This window comes from Somniosus microcephalus, chromosome 4 (genome assembly GCF_052327205.1).
Source record: "Somniosus microcephalus isolate GS21.2 chromosome 4, FLI_Smic_1.0, whole genome shotgun sequence".
NCBI lineage: Eukaryota > Metazoa > Chordata > Chondrichthyes > Squaliformes > Somniosidae > Somniosus > Somniosus microcephalus.
Window position 1 is genome coordinate 213,941,326 of NC_140990.1, and position 20,311 is coordinate 213,961,636.

The window sequence follows — 20,311 nt, forward strand, 5'->3', positions numbered from 1 at the left end:
GCTCCCCCTGGGGAGTCTGGTGGCTGCGGGGGGAGAGGACGCGGGAGCGGGGTGTGTGGTGGATGTGGGTGCTCCGGGGAGAGGCGGGGAGTTGGATATCTTGGTGGGCGGGAGGGGGCAGGACGGGGAGAGGGAGCAAGAGGCAGGAGCCTTAAAGGGACAGCAGGATGGGATCGGCGAGATAGAGACATCAGAAGGGAACAATTTAGGTGCGCCATTGTCCCATGGAGAGAGGGAACAGGGTGCAAGGGTCAGAGGTGGAGATGTGGTCGAAGGGAGCGGCACAGTGGGAGAAACTGCGATAGCAGGAAGACTCTATGGGAGATGAAGTATCTGACGGGGAGCAGTATTATGTATCGGACGGGGAGCAGGCACAGGGGGTTGCAGAAGAGCTTGAGTGTGAGGAATTAGAGGGGGACAGAGACATGGAAGTCGGGGGTGGGGTGGCATCATGTGGAAAGGGAAAGGTTAGTGAGGGGCAGAAGGAGGGAGGAAGGGCAGCTCCTGGGCCCAAACTTAATGCAAGGAATAGGCTGAAACAGCAGGGAAAGTTTAAACAGGAGGGGAAAAAGAGTCGGAGGCTGCAGGAAAAAGCAACAGCTGCCCGAGAAGTTGGGAAGAAGCATGTGAGGAGGGAAGGGCCAGAGATTAAATGATGGGGAGATTATCAGGCATACTTCCCTTCTTTGGAGCCATGATTACATTGGTCTCGATTAATGTGAACGGACTGAGGGGTGAGAAGAAATTGCAGCAGTTGTTGCAGGGTTTTAAAGGTACGGACTTGTGTCTGCAAGAAACCTTTTGGGATGAGGATATCCTAGAAAGAGTTCAGAAGGTTTGGAAGGGAGAGGTGTTTGCAAGTTGTGCAAACATTAACCATAGAGGGGTGGCTGTTTTGGTGAGTCCGTCCATAAAAGAGAACGTTGCCTTGATGGACAAGGACGCTGAGGGGAGATTTTTATGGCTAAGGGTAAAAATGGAGGGATTTAATTGCGATCTGTTTATAATATCTATGCACCGAACGACCATTGCAAGCGTCGTGAGTTTTTTCGGGGGTTATTCACTGAAGCGGCAGAGGTGGAAAATCCTTGTATAGTGGGGGATTTTAATGTATTTTTATCTCGGATGGACATTTCAGCCCAGATGACCTTTAAGGATGATAACTCCAGAGGGATGATTGTAAAAATGATGGCAAATTTAAATTTGAGAGACTTATGGATGGACCGGAACCCCATAAAAAGGGAGTTCTCCCGATCAGGTTGGGTGGGTGATGTTTTAAAACAGAGCCGAATAGGTTTTGTGTTAATGCGGGAAGGGTTAAGTTCTGAGGTGATGGAGATTTATTATAAAAAAGTATTTTTTAGTGATCACTCGGCTTTGGTTCTTAGAATTAGGAACAGCAGAGTTAAGATCGGTTCAGGGGTATGGATTTTAAACAATCAAGACCTGAAATAAATTGCTTATAAAGAAGGGATTATAAATATAATAAAGGATGCTCGGAAGGAACCTTTGTTCTTGAAAGAAAGAAGAGTTTGGTGGGATAATTTCAAATGTGAGGTAAAAGTTTTTTCGGTACGTTATGGGAAAAAGAGGGCAGCAGCTAACCAGCGTCGAGAAGAGAATAGAAACAAAAGGTTTACGGATGTCTGTAAAGCTGTTGACGGAGGGGATAAGGGAGCAGAGACTAAGTTCCGGGTGCTAAAGGAAGAGTGGGAATTATTGCAAGCTGAAAAATGCAAGGGGGCCATTCTCCGTGCAAAGGCTAGAGATGCATTGGAGGGTGAACGATGCACTAGATATTTTCTAGAGCAAGAAAAGCTGCAACAGAGATTATTGTTAATTGAAGAGTTGAAGGTTGGGGAGCAGATCATTCATGAAAGTGGGGAGATTTTAGAGGCGGCTAGCAGCTTTTATCAAGAGTTATATACTAAAGAAGACATTTCCAATTTGGCGATGGAGAAGGTTACTGCTTTTATTGAAGAGGGTTTAAAGGAGGATGAGAGAAGCATGTGTGACAAAGAAGTAGGATTAGCAGAAATAAAAGTAGCAATAAGTGGAATGAAGGGGGGGAAAAGCCCAGGGTCCGATGGACTAAGTGCAGAATTTTATAAAGAATTCTGCGAGATTTTAAGTCCATTGCTCTTAGAAGTTTTTAAGGAAATTAAAATTGAGGGAAGCCTGGCCCTATCTATGAGGAGAGGGATCATAAGCTTAGCTTATAAAAATAATGGGGATAGATGGGATCTGAAGAATTGGAGGCCCATCACATTATTAAATGTGGATTATAAGATCTTGGCGAGGGTTATGGCAAATCGTTTGAAGGAGGTGTTACCGCAGATAGTTTGGCCCTCTCAGTCCTATGGAGTCATAGGCCGGGACATCGCAGACTCTGTGGTCTCAATCCGAGATGCGATAGAGCTCATGGAAGAGAGTGGGAGGGAGGCTTATGTATTAAAGATAGATCAAGAGAAAGCCTTTGATAGGGTCTCTCATGAGTTTTTATTGAAGGTTTTGGAAGCATTTGGTTTCAAGGAAAATTTCATTCAGTGGATAAGGATTTTTTATTCAAACATATTTAGCTGTGTTAAATGTAATTGTTTTTATTTTCCGATACAGAGATCAGTGAGACAGGGTTGTCCCCTGTCCCCATTGTTGTACACATTGGTAGCAGAACCATTAGGTTACATGATGCGAAAGAAGCAAGGTGTAGTTGGGATTGTGGTCCCCAGTTCTGGGCTGGTGTCGGTGATACACCAATATGCAGATGACACAACCTTAACATTGAGAAATGGGGAGTCAGTGAGGAAAGCTATGGATGTAGTGGAGGAATATTGTAGAGCTTCAGGAGCCAGAGTGAATTATAGTATGTCCCAATGCCTGGTTGCAGGGAGGGGTAGGGGGGAATGGTTGGGGGAATGTCCCTTTAAGGTGGTGGAGGTTTTGGAAGTTCTGGGGGTGCATATGGGGTGCAAGAAAGACAGGGATGAAGTGGATCAATTAAATTGGGAACCGAAGGTTATGAAAATTAAAAAGATTTTGGGAAGATGGGAAAGAAGGCGGTCGAAAGTGCAAGGAAGAGCGACAGTGGTGTCTGCCCTCCTGCTATCTAAGCTATGGTACTTATTGACGGTGGAGGATATTCCTGAGTGGGCGGAAAAGTCCATCCGAGAGGCTTGTGTGAGGTTTTTATGGGAAGGGAAACCAGCCTTGGTGGCTTACAATACCATCATTGGACGGAGAAATCAGGGAGGACTCAATTTCCCAGATACTGATTTGAAGAAAAAATCCTTTAGAATCAAATGGATGAAGAGATTTCTTCAGAAGTCAAATACAAGTTTTTGGAAGAGTTGTTTTGAGCATTTTTTAAAACGAAGTGGGATAGGAGGGCAAGGGATATTGTATATGGAATACAATAATATGTTTTTGAAATCGATTAAACTTCTCCCTAGGTTTTATAAGGGGGTTGCAGAGACTTGGGCCCAATTTTTAAAAAGTGTGCAGTTTATGCCCAAGGGGGCTGAGGAATTTTTAGAACAGCCCTTATTTTTGAACAGGTGGGTCAACATCGAAGGAGAGGTTTTATTTAATCAAGCTTTTATAAAAGCTGGGATTATATCTGTGAAAGATGTATTATACGAGGTGATTCCAGGTTGGTTGCCGGAAGCGATAATGAGGGACATGGTGTGGGAGGAGGATCAGGAGGTAGAGGAAAAAGCAATAGGAATTATGTATGAGAAGATTGTGAGGGCAATGCCACAGGATTGGATGGAAGACATAAATACGGAAATCTCCAAAGGAAGTAAAATGCGTCCTGCTTTTCCAAGCTTTGTACTGGAGAAAGGGGGAGAGTTGGTCCAATTTGACAACTGTAATACTCAAGGGCCTAGAAATTCACTATGGCTCCGCCAGCTGGCTAGCGCCCAGAAGTTAGCGCTGGGCGGGAAGCCTATAGCGATCGTCAGATATTCATTGTTGGCGCCCCAATTCGGAACCGGGCGCTATACCAGGGTGTGCCCGCCTCCGCTTGGGGCGCTGACACTGAATATCAGCGCTCTTGGCGCTGCTGCGCCAGCCGCTGCGGAGCGGCAGGCTGTGGTACTGCAGGCCTCCTCCTTCTCTTAAGGGGGAGGTGCCTGCAACAGCCAGAGCCCCGATCGCGAGTGCCGGCAAAAGAGCCCGGCACAACGGAGAAGTGCTGGGCTCCCGCAAACCAGCCGGCAATGCCGAGGGGGGGGTGGTGGAGGAGGCCGGGGAAGGAGGTGCGGGCAGGCGGCCGCCGAAAAAGCGGCCGGCCGCACCTTCCCCTTTAAAGCGCCCCACTAAGGATTCAGCACGGCCCCGTTTTCTGGTCGCTGTTTGCGGCCGCAACTAAATATGGGGATCGGGCCGGTTTCGGGGCGGTACCGGGGCACTGCGCACACCGATGATGTCATCGGTGCCGGCGCAGCGCTAACGGCTACCGCCGCCAATACCGCTGCGCTGAATATCTGCGCAAACTCATTTTTGGCGCAAAATCACTCTTTAGGCGTTAACTGGGCGCAAAGCTGGCAGCGCCTTAATGAATTTCTAGGCCAAGATTTCTATGAGGTATTTAGAGAATGGAGATTCAAGACACCTGCTGGTCAGGAGTTTTGGCAGAGTATATACCCACAGCTGGACTTCAACGGGATTTGGAAGGGAGTGTGGGTGAATTTTAAATGTCCAGAGTGGATTGAACTGGATTTCAAATTGGCTCATAACCGGATTTTTACCATGACGGTCTTGTGCAAGATTGGGCAAGTGGAGGCAGCAACTTGCCCAGTGTGTGGGACACGGGATGAGACTCTGTCCCATTTACTGGTGTTATATCCGCAGTTAAATGACTTTAAGTACTATGTTCGACAGTTGTGTGAAGCTTTTTTGCTGGGTGGGGACCGAAGAGCGAGAATGGGAATCCCGTGGGACTCAATTTTGAGATGGGGATTGCAGGAGAGTCTGCCCGAGTCTAGCGGAGCAGCAATTAATTTAATGTTCAGTTTGGCTAGATTCGTGATTGTGCAAAGAAGGAATGCTCTGTTTTTTAAGGGGAGGAGAATCATTCTAAGAGTATTTTAAATATAAGCTAAAAGATCATTATAAGGCTCTGTGGATGTTTTATTCAGAAAGGAATTTAAGGATAGTATTTTACAAGCAATCTTTAAAGTACAATCGATTAATATATGTTACAGGAGACAAATTAAACATGTCAAAATGTGGTGGCGGAATGGCTGTGCAGAGCGGCGGAATTGATTTGTATCATACAATGAAATGATCAAGATGTTGTAAATGTTCTTAATGTTCAATAAAGTATATTTATAAAAAAAAAGTGGGTAGCACCTTCACCTCTGAGTCAGAAGGTTGTGGGTTCAAGTCCCACTCCAGAGACTTGACACTCCAGTGTAGTACTGAGGGAGTGCTGCACTGTCGGAGGTGCTGTCTTTCGGATGAGACATTGAACCGAGGCCCCGTCTACTCTCTCAAGTTGACGTAAAAGATCCTATGACACTACTTCGAAGAAGAGCAGGGGAGTTATCCCTGGTGGGCAATATTTATCCCTCAATCAACATCACTAAAACAGATTATCTGGTCATTATCACATTGCTGTTTGTGGGAGCTTGCTGCACACAAATTGGCTGCCGCATTTCCTACATTACAACAGTGACTGCACTTCAAAAAGTACTTAATTGGCTGTAAAGCGCTTTGGGACGTCAGGTGGTCATGAAAGGTGTTATATAAATGCTAGTGTAAGCTTAGATTTTTGTGCTCAAGTCTCTACAGCAGGACTTGAACCCATAACCTTCTGACTCAGAGGTGAGAGTGCTACCCATGGAGCCACAGCTGACAGTTTAGGCAGTACAGGAAACTCTTTTTTATCCGGGACCAACGGGACTGGCGTGGTGCCGGTTGATCAAAAAGTCCAGATTACAGAGAGGTATACTTACCAAGGTACGAGAGCCCCGGTTACACAGCACTTGTGCATGAGTCCTGGTTACACGACCACAGATCCAGGAGTCCCTGTTGCATGGCCACTGGTGCAGGAACCCCGGTTACACGGCCACAGATCCAGGAGTCCCTGTTGCATGGCCACCGGTGCAGGAACCCCGGTTACACGGCCACAGATCCAGGAACCCCGGTTACACGGCCTCTAATGTATAGTAAAACTTACCTGAACCTACTCCTGAATTTTGCCAGTTGAGAGAGGTTTCCGGATATTTAGGTACCAGTTAAAAGAGAGTTTCCTGTATTATGTTTCAATGCACTTTTTTCACTTCACATCAACTGCTGTGCTGCCTTGCCAGAGGCGAGACTTAAAAAGGAAACAAGCTTATGTACGAGAGAGGGCAATGAAGGGAATAACATGCAAAAAGAAAACTCACTGATGTGAGTGGATGCAAATGGTAAACCAGCAGCATCATATCTGGGGCATGAGGATTCACAGGTCCCAGGAAGATGCAAGACTCCAGTGCACAGGAGTTAAGGTCAAGTACAAGTACAGCAATCTTTAAAAAGAAGACAATACAGAGTGAATGAGATATGATACTGAGGGCTGTGAGGAGGAGGGAACTTCAGCAAGGTCCAGCTGGAATGCAAAAAGAAATTGTAGACCTCAGTTTTGGGAACAGAAAGATGGATAGGTTGACATGGAGGGTAGACCTGGAAGGGAAGAAGCAGGCTACAATAATCAACTCCAATCATGTCAAGTCTGGGTCTGTTAAAGTCTAATTGATAGAGCTTGATTGCTATGATTATTCAAAAACTATATCGTCATTGTATCATGTAACTACCAGGATGGTAGAAGGCAAACTAGATAGACCTTCTTTCATCTCTCAATTTCTATGTTCCTAGGTAATCCATGTTCATGGGTATTGGAGAAGAAGGGGCAGAGTTTTGATTCTACAGAAACGGTGGCATTCCTGTCTCTCACCTTTGCAGCAAGCAAAATACTTTAAATGAACTTAATGATCACATGTAATATATATTTTTGATAAATATACACTGTTCTTTGAATAATAAAACATATTTGGGTCATGTAATGAGCAATGCTTGTTTTTTATAATTTATATAAAATACCAAGTGCAAGCAATTTGCTTGTCACTCAGATCATGTATGGAAGTTTAGAGACATATTCTGAGTTTAAAAATACATTTTGCTCCTACTTTAAATGTCATTAAGTAAACACAAATGTCACATTTATGGAATGGAAACCTAAAAAAACTAAAATACCAACTAAATATTATAAATAATATTACGATAATAGCGGTAACCCCATGTTATGTCATTGGTGTTACTGCTTCACAAAACACACTATTTTGAAAAAATGCAATGACTTTTGGAAGTACTTCCTGGTTCAAGAGGTCATTGGAGGAAGTGCGATCAACAGAGGCACATGGTGAGTCTGCTGTCTCTCTTCATTTGTTATAAATTTGATGATTTATTTGATAATTTTATGCAAGGCTTTTAAGTATGTCACTGGTGTTAGTCATTTCATAGGAAGGGAAATGAGAAATTGATCATAGAAATTGATTAAATTAGATATTTGAATGATTTTAATATGATTGAAGACATGTGGTCTGAGGTAGTTGTTGGATCCGTGATTCTTAGAGTATGATGTTTTCCAATAACTACATGGAGGCTGTAACTTAACAATCAACAGGTGTTTACTGGAGTAGGGTAGTCTCAAGACTGACAGTACAGAGGCATGCTCAAGGCTTATATACAGGTGTGGTCACTGCCGGTACTACAGTATACAGGAGCTGTAAAAGTAGTTCTCTCTTAAAGGTACATACACTACAATTCCTCCCCTTTTCGATTAGCAGTACCCATAATATTCAAATAACAATTAACACTTTAACATGCACATTAAACAGAAATAGTCCATTTATAGATTCAGTCTTTGGGGCGGCTTCCTGATCCTTTCTGGATAGCGCCTTTCCTGAGGTTCATGTTCTTGGTGCAGAGGCGATTCTGGCCCCCTTTCATCGGTTAGTTCATCAGTTTCCACTGCTACTGTTTCTGAGGTAGATGGTACCGGTATGTCGGGTTCGTCCCCAGGTATGCAAGACATGGGATTGACTCGTTCCTGTGACGCTAAGATCTGGTCGACGTGACGTCTCACAATGTTCTCCCCGACATCCACTGTGTACATTAGTGGCCCCTGCCGTGTGCATATCGTTCCGGGTTGCCATTTCTCTGTTCGGTAGTCACGGGCCAAGACTGGTTGTCCTACATTGAAGCTCCTTGTCGGCTTCTCATTGATGTGCTGGAATTGTTTATCCTCAACATTTCTTCGCACATTTGGTCTGAGCAAATCCAGACGAGATCTCAACCTTCGGATAAAGAACATCATGGCCGGGGTCTGATTGGTAACTGCATGTGTCGCATTTCTGTAGGCTAACAGGAAATTGTCCATCTTATGCTGTAGTGGAATTTCATCATCGCACATGGCCTTTATCGCCTTTTTAAAGGTTTGTACGAACCTCTCAGCCAATCCATTTGTGGCTGGATGATACAGGGCGGATGTGTAATGCCTTACCCCATTCCTTCTCATAAATTTCCGAAACTCTTCGGACACAAACTGTGGTCCATTATCAGAGCAAATCTGCTCTGGCAAGCCGTTTCTGGCTAATATGGTCCGTAGGACTGCAATCGTTTTCTCTGTAGTGGTTGAGGACATTTTTATCACCTCAGGCCATTTCGAGTGCGCATCCACTGCTATTAAGAACATTGAGTCCATGAATGGACCAGCAAAATCAATATGCACCCGTTGCCATGGAGAGAAGGGCCACTCCCATGAGTGTAGAGGGGCATGTGGTGGTGCATTTTGGACCTTCTGGCATCCTGAGCAGCTCTTGGTTAGGTCCTCGATTTGTTGATCAATCCCCGGCCACCACACATAAGCCCTCGCAAGTCTTTTCATTTTCACCCCTCCCAGATGACCTTCGTGAAGCTCATTGAGCACTCTCTCCCTTAACTTGGGTGGAATTACCACTCGGATCCACACATCACTGTCCCCTGGCATACTGAGAGCTGTTCTCTTCTGGATGAGAATGCTGGCAACAGTGAGTCACCATGTGTTGGCCATCCCCTCACCGTCAAATCATATACCCGAGACAGTGTCGGATCATTGCGGGTCTCCTTCTCTATATCCGCGTTAGTTACAGGCAATCGTTCAATTATTGACGAATAAAATATCTCGATAGGATCCACCGCTGGTGCTTCCTCCACAGTCGACAGTGGCAAGCGTGATAGCCCATCAGCATTTCCATGCTGTTTCGTGCCTTTATATTCTATTTCATATTGGTTCGCCCCTCGAAAAAGGGACCATCTTTGTAACCGTTGTGCAGTCATCACCGGAATGCTCTTCTTTGGATTAAAGAAGGAGACAAGTGGTTGGTGGTCAGTCAGCAAGGTGAACTTCTGCCCATGCAGATAGTGGTTGAATTTTTTTACTCCCCATACTAGGCTGAGGGCCTCCCTGTCGATCTGGGCGTAGTTGCACTCGGCTGAGGTTAGTGACCGAGACGCAAAGGCTACTGGCCTCTCCAACCCGTCTGGGAATTTGTGCGACAGCACCGCTCCAATACCTAAGGGTGATGCATCACATGCCAAACGAATTGGTAGTGCTGGGTTGAAATGGGCCAACACCTCTTTTGATGTGATCAATTTTTTGCACTTCTGGAAAGCTCGTTTACATTCGTCATTCCACTTCCATGGTACCCCCATTTGCAGTAGGGTGTTCAGTGGGATAATACTGTAGACAAATTTGGTAAGAACTTATGGTAGTAGTTCACCAGCCCGAGGAACGACCTCAGTTGTGACACATTTTCCGGTGCTGGAGCCTTGATTACTGCCTCAATCTTTTCAGGGGACTTATGTAACCCCTCTTCATCAATAACGTGGCCACAATACGAGATCTGCTTCTGGAAAAACTCGCACTTGTGGCGATTAGCTCGTAGCCCATATTCCTTTAATCTAGTGAGCACCTTCTCCAGGTTGGCGAGGTGATCACTGTCATTTTCGCCCGTGACCAGGATGTTGTCCAAATAACACTGGGTCCCTGGAATCCTTTGCAGGACTTGATCAATTGCCCTTTGCCAAATAGCCGGAGCCGATGCTACCCCGAACACCAGCCGGTTGTATTGGTAGAGACCTTTATGAGTGTTGATCGTGAGGTATTGTTTCGAGGTTTCTTCTACCTCCATTTGCAAGTACGTCTGGGCCAGATCAATTTGGTGAAGCGTTTACCTCCAGATAGCGAGGCGAAAATACCCTCAATCCGTGGAAGCAGATATTGTACCGTGTGAAGGACTGGGTTCACTGTCACGTTAAAATCTCCACAGATGCGGACCTTCTTTGGTTCCCCAGGCGTATTACTCAACGACCTCTTCATTACAGGAATGATGGGTGTAGCCCGCTTGCTCCAGTCTACTTTGGACAGTACTCCTGAACGTTCCAACCCTTCCAGCTCTGCTTCGACGGCTGGTCTGATCGCATAACGCACCGGTCTGGCCTTAAAAAACTTTGGGCTTGCATTTTCCTCTATTTTAATCATTGCTGTTATGCCTTTTAGTGTTCCAAGTCCTTCCTGGAACACTTCTTGTGCGTCAGTTAGCAGTTTTGACAGTCATCCAGGTGTGACGTCTGTAGTGTATGTACCTTTAAGGCAGAACTACATTTACAGCTCCGGTATACTGTAGTACCAGCAGTGACCACACCTGAAAATAAGCCTTGCGCATGCCTCTGTACCCCCAGTCTTGAGACTACCCTCCTGCAGTAAATACCTGTTTATTGTTAAGCTACAGCATCCGTGTGGTTATTGAAAAACATCATACTCTCAGAATCACGGATCTAACAGTGGTGACGAGTGTCGATTCGAATCTACCTGCAACTCTGCATTTCCCTTCGAGGATTCGCTCCGGGAGGGCGCTGTAAGAAAGTCGAGGCCAGGAACATGGGCGTCGACCACGAGCAACCGCCCAGTCGTCCGGCAGGGAGTGAACATCGCACGGGAGGCTGTGGAGAGCCGGGCTTGGTTCCCCAGCCATGATGATCAGCAAGAGACTGACGACAGGTACAGCGCAGACCCTTCCCGGACAGCGGTGGCTGGAGCCGACCGACGGCAGAGAGAAAGCCGAGCAGCATCGACGGTGTAAGACAGAGGGTGAAGCGCACAGGGCGCAGCCGGGGGTTGAAAACCGAGTGGTGTCGGAAAAAAAAAAACGGAGAGAGAGAGGGTAAAGCAACAGCCGGGTTCAGGACCGAGCGGAGGAAACGGAAAAAAAAAAAAACGCGCAGACACAGCCAGGGCTCAAGGGCTGAACAGTGTCCGCGGGGAGAAGAAGCGAGAGTGCGGGAGACGCCATTGAGCCGCAGAGAAGAAGGAAGAGCGTGGGAGACGCCATTTTTAGAAGCCGCAGTGGAGAAGAAGGGCGAGCGCGGGAAGGAATGAAAGCGTGGGAGACGCCATTTTGTGCCAGCGGAGAAGAAGGGGAAGCGTGGGAGACGCCATTTTTGACAGTTAAATCACACCCAGGGATGCCAAAGAGTGGCAGTATCTCTACGTTCAACAATGAAGTCGAAGATTGGGCGACATATGTGGAATGTATTGAGGTGTACTGCAGGGCGAATGAAGTGCCAGATGCTAGGAAAGCACTGGTTTTGCTAAATTCCATGGGTGCAAAAACTTATGGGTTACTGCGAAATCTAATAACCCCAGAGAAGCCGGTGAACAAGAATTTCGAAAGCATAGTAGAAATCCTACAGGACCACTTAAACCCCACACCGCTGCTGATAGCAGAACGATTTAAGTTCCATAAAAGGAACAAACACAAAGACGAAAGCAATGCTGAGTACCTAACGGAACTGCGCAAGCTATTGAAACACTGCCAGTTTGGAGCGGGACTAGCAGATACGTTAAGGGACAAGTTTGTGTGTGGGCTCCAAAGTGAAGGAACCCAGAAACGGCTTCTATCAGAAAAGGATCTTACGCTGGACAAGGCTTTCAGCATGGCAGTATCACATGAAGCAGCCGCAAGGGGCGCTGCAGGGATACAATGGAGACCGCAAGAATATGGCACCAATGAAATGCCTTATGGAACAGGGAAGTGCTATCGCTGCGGCAGAACAACACATGACCAGAAGGATTGTTGGTTCAAGGACCAAGTGTGCAGACAGTGTGGAAAAGCAGGACACATAGCAACAGTCTGCAGGTCTGGGAAGAAAACCAACAGTAAGAAATCTCCACAGGAGAAGTACAAAAAGGTACACTAGGTGATGGACAGTAGCTCAGATGAACAGAAAAGTGACATAGACTCCGGAAGCAAGGAGCTGGGTTGTCTGATACTACATAAGGTAACCAAAATGGAGGATCACCAGACTATCTGGGTTACACTCAAGATAGACGGAGTCCAAGTGAAAATGGAATTGGACACAGGATCAGCCCTAACAGTCATAAACCAAAGGGACTACAAGCGGCTATTTTCACATATACCCTTGAAAGCTACAGAGATTGTCTTGAAGACGTACACGGGACAAAAAGTCTACCCCAAATGAAAAATAAGGGTGAAAGTGATATATAAAGGCCAGGAAATACCTAAAATGGATATATATGTATTGCCAGATGGAGGACCACCACTGCTAGGACGTGAATGGATGGGGAAGATACAATTAGATTGGCATTCCATACAGGCACTGAAGGTGGAGGCCAAAAAGGATGACGACTTCACACCTGGACGACTGTCAAAAATGCTAACTGACACAAAAGAAGTGTTCCAGGAGGGACTCGGAACACTAAAAGGCATAACAGTAACGATTAAAATAGAGGAAAATGCAAGCCCAAAGTTTCTTAAGGCCAGACCAGTGCCTTATGTGATCAGACCAGCTGTCGAAGCAGAGCTGGAAGGGTTGGAACGTTCAGGAGTACTGTCCAAAGTGGACTGGAGCGAGTGGGCTACAACCATCGTTCCTGTAATGAAGAGGTCGTTGAGTAATACGCCTGGGGAACCAAAGAAGGTCCGCATCTGTGGGGATTTTAAGGTGACAGTGAACCCAGTCCTTCACACGGTACAATATCCGCTTCCACGAATTGAGGATATTTTCACCTCGCTATCTGGAGGTAAACGCTTCACCAAAATTGATCTAGCCCAGGCGTACTTGCAAATGGAGGTAGAAGAAGCTTCGAAACAATACCTTATGATTAACACTCATAAAGGTCTCTAGCAATACAACTGGCTGGTGTTCGGGGTAGCATCGGCTCCGGCTATCTGGCAAAGGGCAATGGATCAAGTCCTGCAAGGGATTCCAGGGACCCAGTGTTATTTGGATGACATCCTGGTCACGGGCGAAAATGACAGTGATCACCTCGCCAACTTGGAGAAGGTGCTCACCAGGTTAAAGGAGTATGGGCTACGAGCTAATCGCCACAAGTGCGAGTTTTTCCAGAAACAGATCTCGTATTGTGGCCACGTCATCGATGAAGAGGGGTTACATAAGTCCCCAGAAAAGATTGAGGCAGTAGTCAAGGCTCCAGCAGCAGAAAATGTGTCACAACTGAGTTCGTTCCTCGGGCTGGTAAACTACTACCACAAATTCTTACCAAATTTGTCTACGGTATTACACCCACTGAACACCCTACTGCAAACAGGGGTACCATGGAAGTGGAATGACGAACGTAGACGAGCTTTCCAGAAGTGTAAAGAATTGATCACATCAAAAGAGGTGTTGGCCCATTTCAACCCAGCACTACCAATTCGTTTGGCATGTGATGCATCACCCTATGGTATTGGAGCGGTGCTGTCGCACAAATTCCCAGACGGGTTGGAGAGGCCAGTAGCCTTTGCGTCTCGGTCACTAACCTCAGCCAAGCGCAACTACGCCCAGATTGACAGGGAGGCCCTCAGCCTAGTATGGGGAGTAAAAAAATTCAACCACTATCTGCATGGGCAGAAGTTCACCTTGCTGACTGACCACCAACCACTTGTCTCCATCTTTAATCCTAAGAAGGGCGTTCCAGTAATGACTGCACAACAGTTACAAAGATCGTCCCTGTTTCTAGGGGCGAATCAATATGAAATAGAATATAAAGGCACGAAACAGCATGGAAATGCTGATGGGCTATCACGCCTGCCACTGCCTACTGTGGAGGAAGCACCAGCAGTGGACCCTATCGAGATATTTTATTCGTCAATAATTGAACGATTGCCAGTAACGAACGCGGATATAGAGAAGGAGACCCGCAATGATCCGACGCTGTCTTGGGTATATGATTTGACGGTGAGGGGATGGCCAGCACATGGCGACTCACTGTTGCCAGCTTTCTCATCCAGAAGAGAACAGCTGCCAGTATGGCAGGGGACAGTGATGTGTGGATCCAGAGTGGTGATTCCACCCAAGTTAAGGGAGAGAGTGCTAAATGAGCTACATGAAGGTCATCTGGGGGGAGTGAAAATGAAAAGCCTTGCTAGGGCTTATGTGTGGTGGCTGGGAATCGATCAACAAATCGAAGACCTAACCAAGAGCTGCTCAGGATGCCAGAAGGTCCAAAATGCACCACCACATGCCCCTCTACACCCATGGGAGTGGCCCGCCTCTCCATGGCAACGGGTGCATATTGATTTCGCTGGCCCATTCATGGACTCAATGTTCTTAATAGCAGTGGATGCTCATTCGAAGTGGCCTGAGGTGATAAAAATGTCCTCAACCACTACAGAGAAAATGATTGCAGTCCTACAGACCATATTTGCCAGAAACGGCTTGCCAGAGCAGATTTGCTCTGATAATGGACCACAGTTTGTATCCGAAGAGTTTTGAAAATTTATGAGAAGGAATGGGGTAAGGCATTACACATCCACCCCGTATCATCCAGCCACAAATGGATTGGCTGAGAGGTTCATACAAACCTTTAAGAAGGCGATAAAGGCCATGTGCGATGATGAAATTCCACTACAGCATAAGGTGGACAATTTTTTATTAGCCTACCGAAACGTGACACATGCAGTTACCAACCAGACCCCGGCCATGATGTTCTTTAACCGAAGGTTGAGATCTCGTCTGGACTTGCTCAGACCAAATGTGCGAAGAAATGTTGAGGACAAACAATTCCAGCACATCAATGAGAAGCCGACAAGGAGTTTCAATGTAGGACAACCAGTCTTGGCCCGTGACTACCGAACAGAGAAATGGCAACCCGGAACGATATGTACAAGGCTGGGGCCATTAATGTTCACAGTGGATGTCGGGGAGAACATTGTGAGACGCCACGTCGATCAGATCTTAGCGTCACAGGAATGAGTCAACCCCATGTCTCGAGTACCTGGGGATGAACCCGACATACCGGTAGCATCTACCTCAGAACCAGTAGCAGTGGAAACCGATGAACTACCCGATGAAAAGGGGCCAGAATCGCCTCTGCACCAAGAACAAGAACCTCAGGAAAGGCGCTATCCCGAAAGGATCAGGAAGCCGCCCCAAAGACTGAATCTATAAATGGACTATTGTTGTTTAATGTAAATGTGAAAGTGTTAATTGTTATTTGAATATTAGGGGTACTACTCATCTAAAAGGGGAGGAATTGTAGTGTATGTACCTTTAAGACAGAACTACTTTTACAGCTCCTGTATACTGTAGTACCGGCAGTGACCACACCTGTATATAAGCCTTGCGCATGCCTCTGTACCCCCAGTCTTGAGACTACCCTCCTCCAGTAAATACCTGTTTATTGTTAAGTTACAGCATCCGTGTGGTTATTGAAAAACATCATACTCTCAGAATCACGGATCTAACAACGTCATCATCCTTTTTGGCCTCAACCTTCAGTGCCTGTATGGAATGCCAATCTAATTGTATCTTCTGGATCCATTCACGTCCTAGTAGTGGTGGTCCTCCATCTGGCAATACATATAGGTCCATCTTAGGTATTTCCTGGACTTTGTATATCACTTTCACCCTTATTTTTCCTTTGGGGTAGACTTTTTGCCCCGTGTACGTCTTCAAGACAATCTCCGTAGCTTTCAAGGGTATATGTGAAAATAGCCGCTTGTAGTCCCTTTGGTTTATGACTGTTAGGGCTGATCCAGTGTCCAATTCCATTTTCACTTGGACTCCGTCTACCTTGAGTGTGACCCAGATAGTTTGGTGATCCTCCATTTGTTTCAGACAACCCAGCTCCTTGCTTCCGGAGTCTGTATCACCTTTCTGTTCGTCTGAACTACTGTCCATCAACTTATGTACCTTTTTGTACTTCTCCTGTGGAGATTTCTTGCTGCTGGTTTTCTTCCCTGACCTGCAGACTCTTGCTATGTGTCCTGCTTTTCCACACTGTCTGCACACTTGGTCCTTGAACCAACAATCCTTCTGGTCGTGTGTTGTTCTGCCACAGCGATAACACTTCCCTGCTCCATATGACATTTCATTGGTGCCATATTCTTGCGGTCTCCGTTGTATCTCTGCAGCGCCCCGTGCGGCTGCTTCGTGTGATACTGCCATGCTGAAAGCCTTGTCCAGCGTAAGATCCTTTTCTGATAGAAGCCGTTTCTGGGTTCCTTCACTTTGAAGCCCACACACAAACTTGTCCCTTAACGTATCTGCTAGTCCTACTCCTAACTGGCAGTGTTTCGATAGCTTGCGCAGTTCTGCTAAGTACTCAGCATTGCTTTCGTCTTTATGCTGGTTCCTTTTGTGGAACTTAAATCTTTCTGCTCTCAGCAGTGGTGTGGGGTTTAAGTGGTCCTGTAGGATTTCCACTATGTTTTCGAAATTCTTATCCACTGGTTTCTCTGGGGTTATTAGGTTTCGCAGTAAGCCATAAGTTTTTGCACCCATGCAAATTAACAAAACCAGTGCTTTCTTAGCATCTGGCACTTCATTCGCCCTGCAGTACACCTCAATGCATTCCACATATGTCGCCGAATCTTCGATTTCATTGTCGAACGCAGTGATACTGCCACTCTTCGGCATCCCTGAGTGTGATTTAACTGTCTAAAATGGCATCTCCCGCGCTCTCCCTTCTTCTCCGCGGCTCAATGGCATCTCCCGCGCTCTCCCTTCTTCTCCCCGCGGATGCGGTTCAGCCCTTGAGCCCTGGCTGTGCTCTGCGCGTTCTCCTGTGCGCCTTTCCCGTTGCCGTCGCTCGGTCCTGAACCCGACTGCTGCTTTACCCTCTCTCTCTCTCTGTTTTGTTTTTCCTCGACGCCGCTCGGTTTTCAACCCCCGGCTGCGCCCTGTGCGCTTCACCCTCTCTCTTACCCCGTCGACGCTGCTCGGCTTTTTCTCTGCCATCGGTCGGCTCCAGCCGCCGCTGTCCGGGAAGGGTCTGCGCTGTACCTGTTGCCAGTCTGTTGCTGGATCATCGTGGCTGGGGAACCAAGCCCGGCTCTCAACAGCCTCCCCTGCGATGTTCACTCTCTGCCGGATGACTGGGCGGTTGCTCGTGGTCGACGCCCGTGCTTCTGGCCTCGACTTTCTTCCACCGCCCTCCCGGAGCGAATCCTTGAAGGGAAATGCAGAGTTGCAGGTAGATTCGAATCGACCTCGTCGCCACTGTTGGATCCGTGATTCTTAGAGTATGATGTTTTCCAATAACTACACAGAGGCTGTAACTTAACAATCAACAGGTGTTTACTGGAGTAGGGTAGTGTCAAGACTGACAGTACAGAGGCATGCTCAAGGCTTATATACAGGTGTGGTCACTGCCAGTACTACAGTATACAGGAGCTGTAAAAGTAGTTCTCTCTTAAAGGTACATACACTACAGTACTGTGGCGTCCATTTTGTAAAAAACATTTTTTCTGCTAATTGTCGTTGGTGTTACCGTCATTGGTGTTACTACTCCTCCTGGAAACACCAATGACAATCAGTAATACCAGTGATGTTTTTGTGTAAATGAGCTTTTATAAAAGCTTCAACAAAAGTTATTAGGGCAAAATAGCACATATTGTTTCATTTTCATAACTTCCTATTGTTATTGTTCCTTTTGTCAGGTATGGCAAAATTGAGTGCAGCTGAGAAGCAGAGGCTTTACAGACAGTGCAGGAATGCAGACCCTACACATTGAGCAGAGTACTTAGAAAAAAGGCGTCAGGGTTATGCCAATGATATAGCAACAAAAAAAAGAAAGAAAATAAATGATCTCAGTGAAAGGGCAAAGAGAGGTCAGCGCAAGGCATGGCGAGTCAACCAGGCAAGACACAGGCAAGATATGAGAGCAGAAGAGACAGTCTTGACCCCCCCATCATCTCCAGAGAGTTCACCCAGCATCTCACGGTAGAACTGAAGACATTGGTGTTAGTCATTTCATAGGAAGGGAAATGAGAAATTGATCATAGAAATTGATTAAATTAGATATTTGAATGATTTTAATATAATTGAAGACATGCTTGGATTACTATTCTGACATATTACACCAATATATTTGACAGACAACTACGACAAGGGAGGAGAGCGCGCAGGAGAGATGCACAAAGGAGCCAGAGGAAAATTCAGAAGTTGGAAGATAAGCTTGAGGAAAGCAAACGACAATGCAACATGTACAAGAAACGTTATTTCCGTTTGCAGGGTAGAGTTGCAAATTCCGAAAGCCCAGGAACGAAGACAAAAGAGATCCTCCAAGGTTACACAGTCAACTCTCCAGTCAAGAAAGCTCTGAAATTTCACTTTGCTCTTTTGGGAGATTTAAAGGAAAAGTACAATGCAGCCAAAGAAACAAAATGCAAACAGGTTTTTGCAAACATACTGACGGGAAAGCTGATCAGAAAATACAAATTCCAGCTGCTGTGCCAGAAGAGCATTGGCTTCTCATACAAAGCTTGGAGAAAACCAAAGATCAGCTCTCGAGAAACCACCACAAACAAGAGGAAGACTGTGAGACAGTTCTACCTAAGAGATGATGTCAGCAGACTGACCACAGGAAAGAAAAACACAATCACTCTCCAGAAGGTGAAGAAACAGAGGAGGTTACTCTGTGACTCCCTGCTCAACCTCCACAAGAGATTTGTTGCTGAGCATGGAGAACAGATTTCTTATGCCTTCTTCTGCAGGCAGAGACCCTTTTGGGTTGTGACACCAAATGAGCGGGACAGAGAAACATGTCAGTGCAAGACTCATGAAAATCTTCAGTTTATGGCAGATACACTGTACAAACTTGGGCTCTCAGAATGTAAAAACCTGGATGAAATGGCTGACAGCACCGTCTGCAACAACTCAAAGTCATGTGCCTATGGTGAATGCCAAGAATGTGTACGCACCACATATCCCCTCACCGAATCGACATCAAATACACTGGTAACTTTAACCCAGTGGCGTCTGGAGATGATTGACCATTCCAAACCAGGTGAAGAGTCTGAGAAGAGAAGAACAATCACTGTCAAGAAAGATGTGCCAATAACAGAGGATGAGCTTGCTACCCATTTTCAAGATAGGCTCTTTAAGTTCGGCAGACATGTCTTCAACATCCGTTGGCAGTACAATGCTTACAGAAATCTAAGAGAGAACCTGACCTCCAAGGACTGCCTTATACATATAGATTTTAGTGAAAACTACACTTGCAAGTATGCAAATGAAATCCAGTCTGTGCACTTTGGGGGGTCACATCAACAAGTGACCCTCCACACTGGTGTTCTCTATGTGCAGGACCAGCCCCCCATGCCCTTTAGTGCGATCTCCCCAAGTAGAAGGCACGACCCAGTGGCTATATGGGCTCATCTTGACCCCATCCTGGAGATGGTGAAAAATCAGTGCCCTGAAGTCCAGAACCTTCATTTCTTCAGCGATGGTCCTGCCACCCAATACAAGCAGAAGGGCAATTTCTACATGATTTGCTAAGAACCTCACCAGAAGAGCTTCCCCAAAACCACTTGGAACTTCTTCGAGGCAAGCCATGGGAAGGGTGCTCCGGATGGGGTGGGGGGTGCATTGAAGAGGTCAGACGACATCTTGGTCCATCAGGGAAGGGATATCCCAGATGCACTCTCTTTCTTCCAGGAGTTAAAGGACTCTGGAACACAGGTGAAACTGTTCTATGTAAGCGAGGAAGATGTTGAGACTAAGGCACAGAAAATGCTGTAGGTGCCTCTTGTGGCAATAAAGGGGGCCATGAAAATGCATCAAGTTTTGAGCATCACACCTGGCATCCTCAAATACAGAGACATCAGTTGTTTCTGCCACGCAGCAGAGGGCATGTGGGATTGCCCATGTTACAGTCTCCAAGAAATCATTGTAGGAGCTGTGCCGCCTACAGAACGTGACCACTCTGCTCCACAACAACCACACCAACCTGATGTCATTGAGACTCACCATAGCA

General features: G+C 46.4%; 1 protein-coding gene across 1 annotated transcript in view; it reads left to right on the forward strand.

Moving 5' to 3' along the window:
* The window catches only part of LOC147120204 (uncharacterized), a 64,294-nt gene extending 44,461 nt beyond the window's left edge, over nucleotides 1-19,833 (forward strand). Inside the window, 1 exon segment of the mRNA XM_085984215.1 lies at nucleotides 18,568-19,833. Within this exon segment, the coding sequence (XP_085840341.1) occupies nucleotides 18,568-19,833 (1,266 nt within the window).
* Nucleotides 19,834-20,311: the final 478 nt, after the last annotated feature.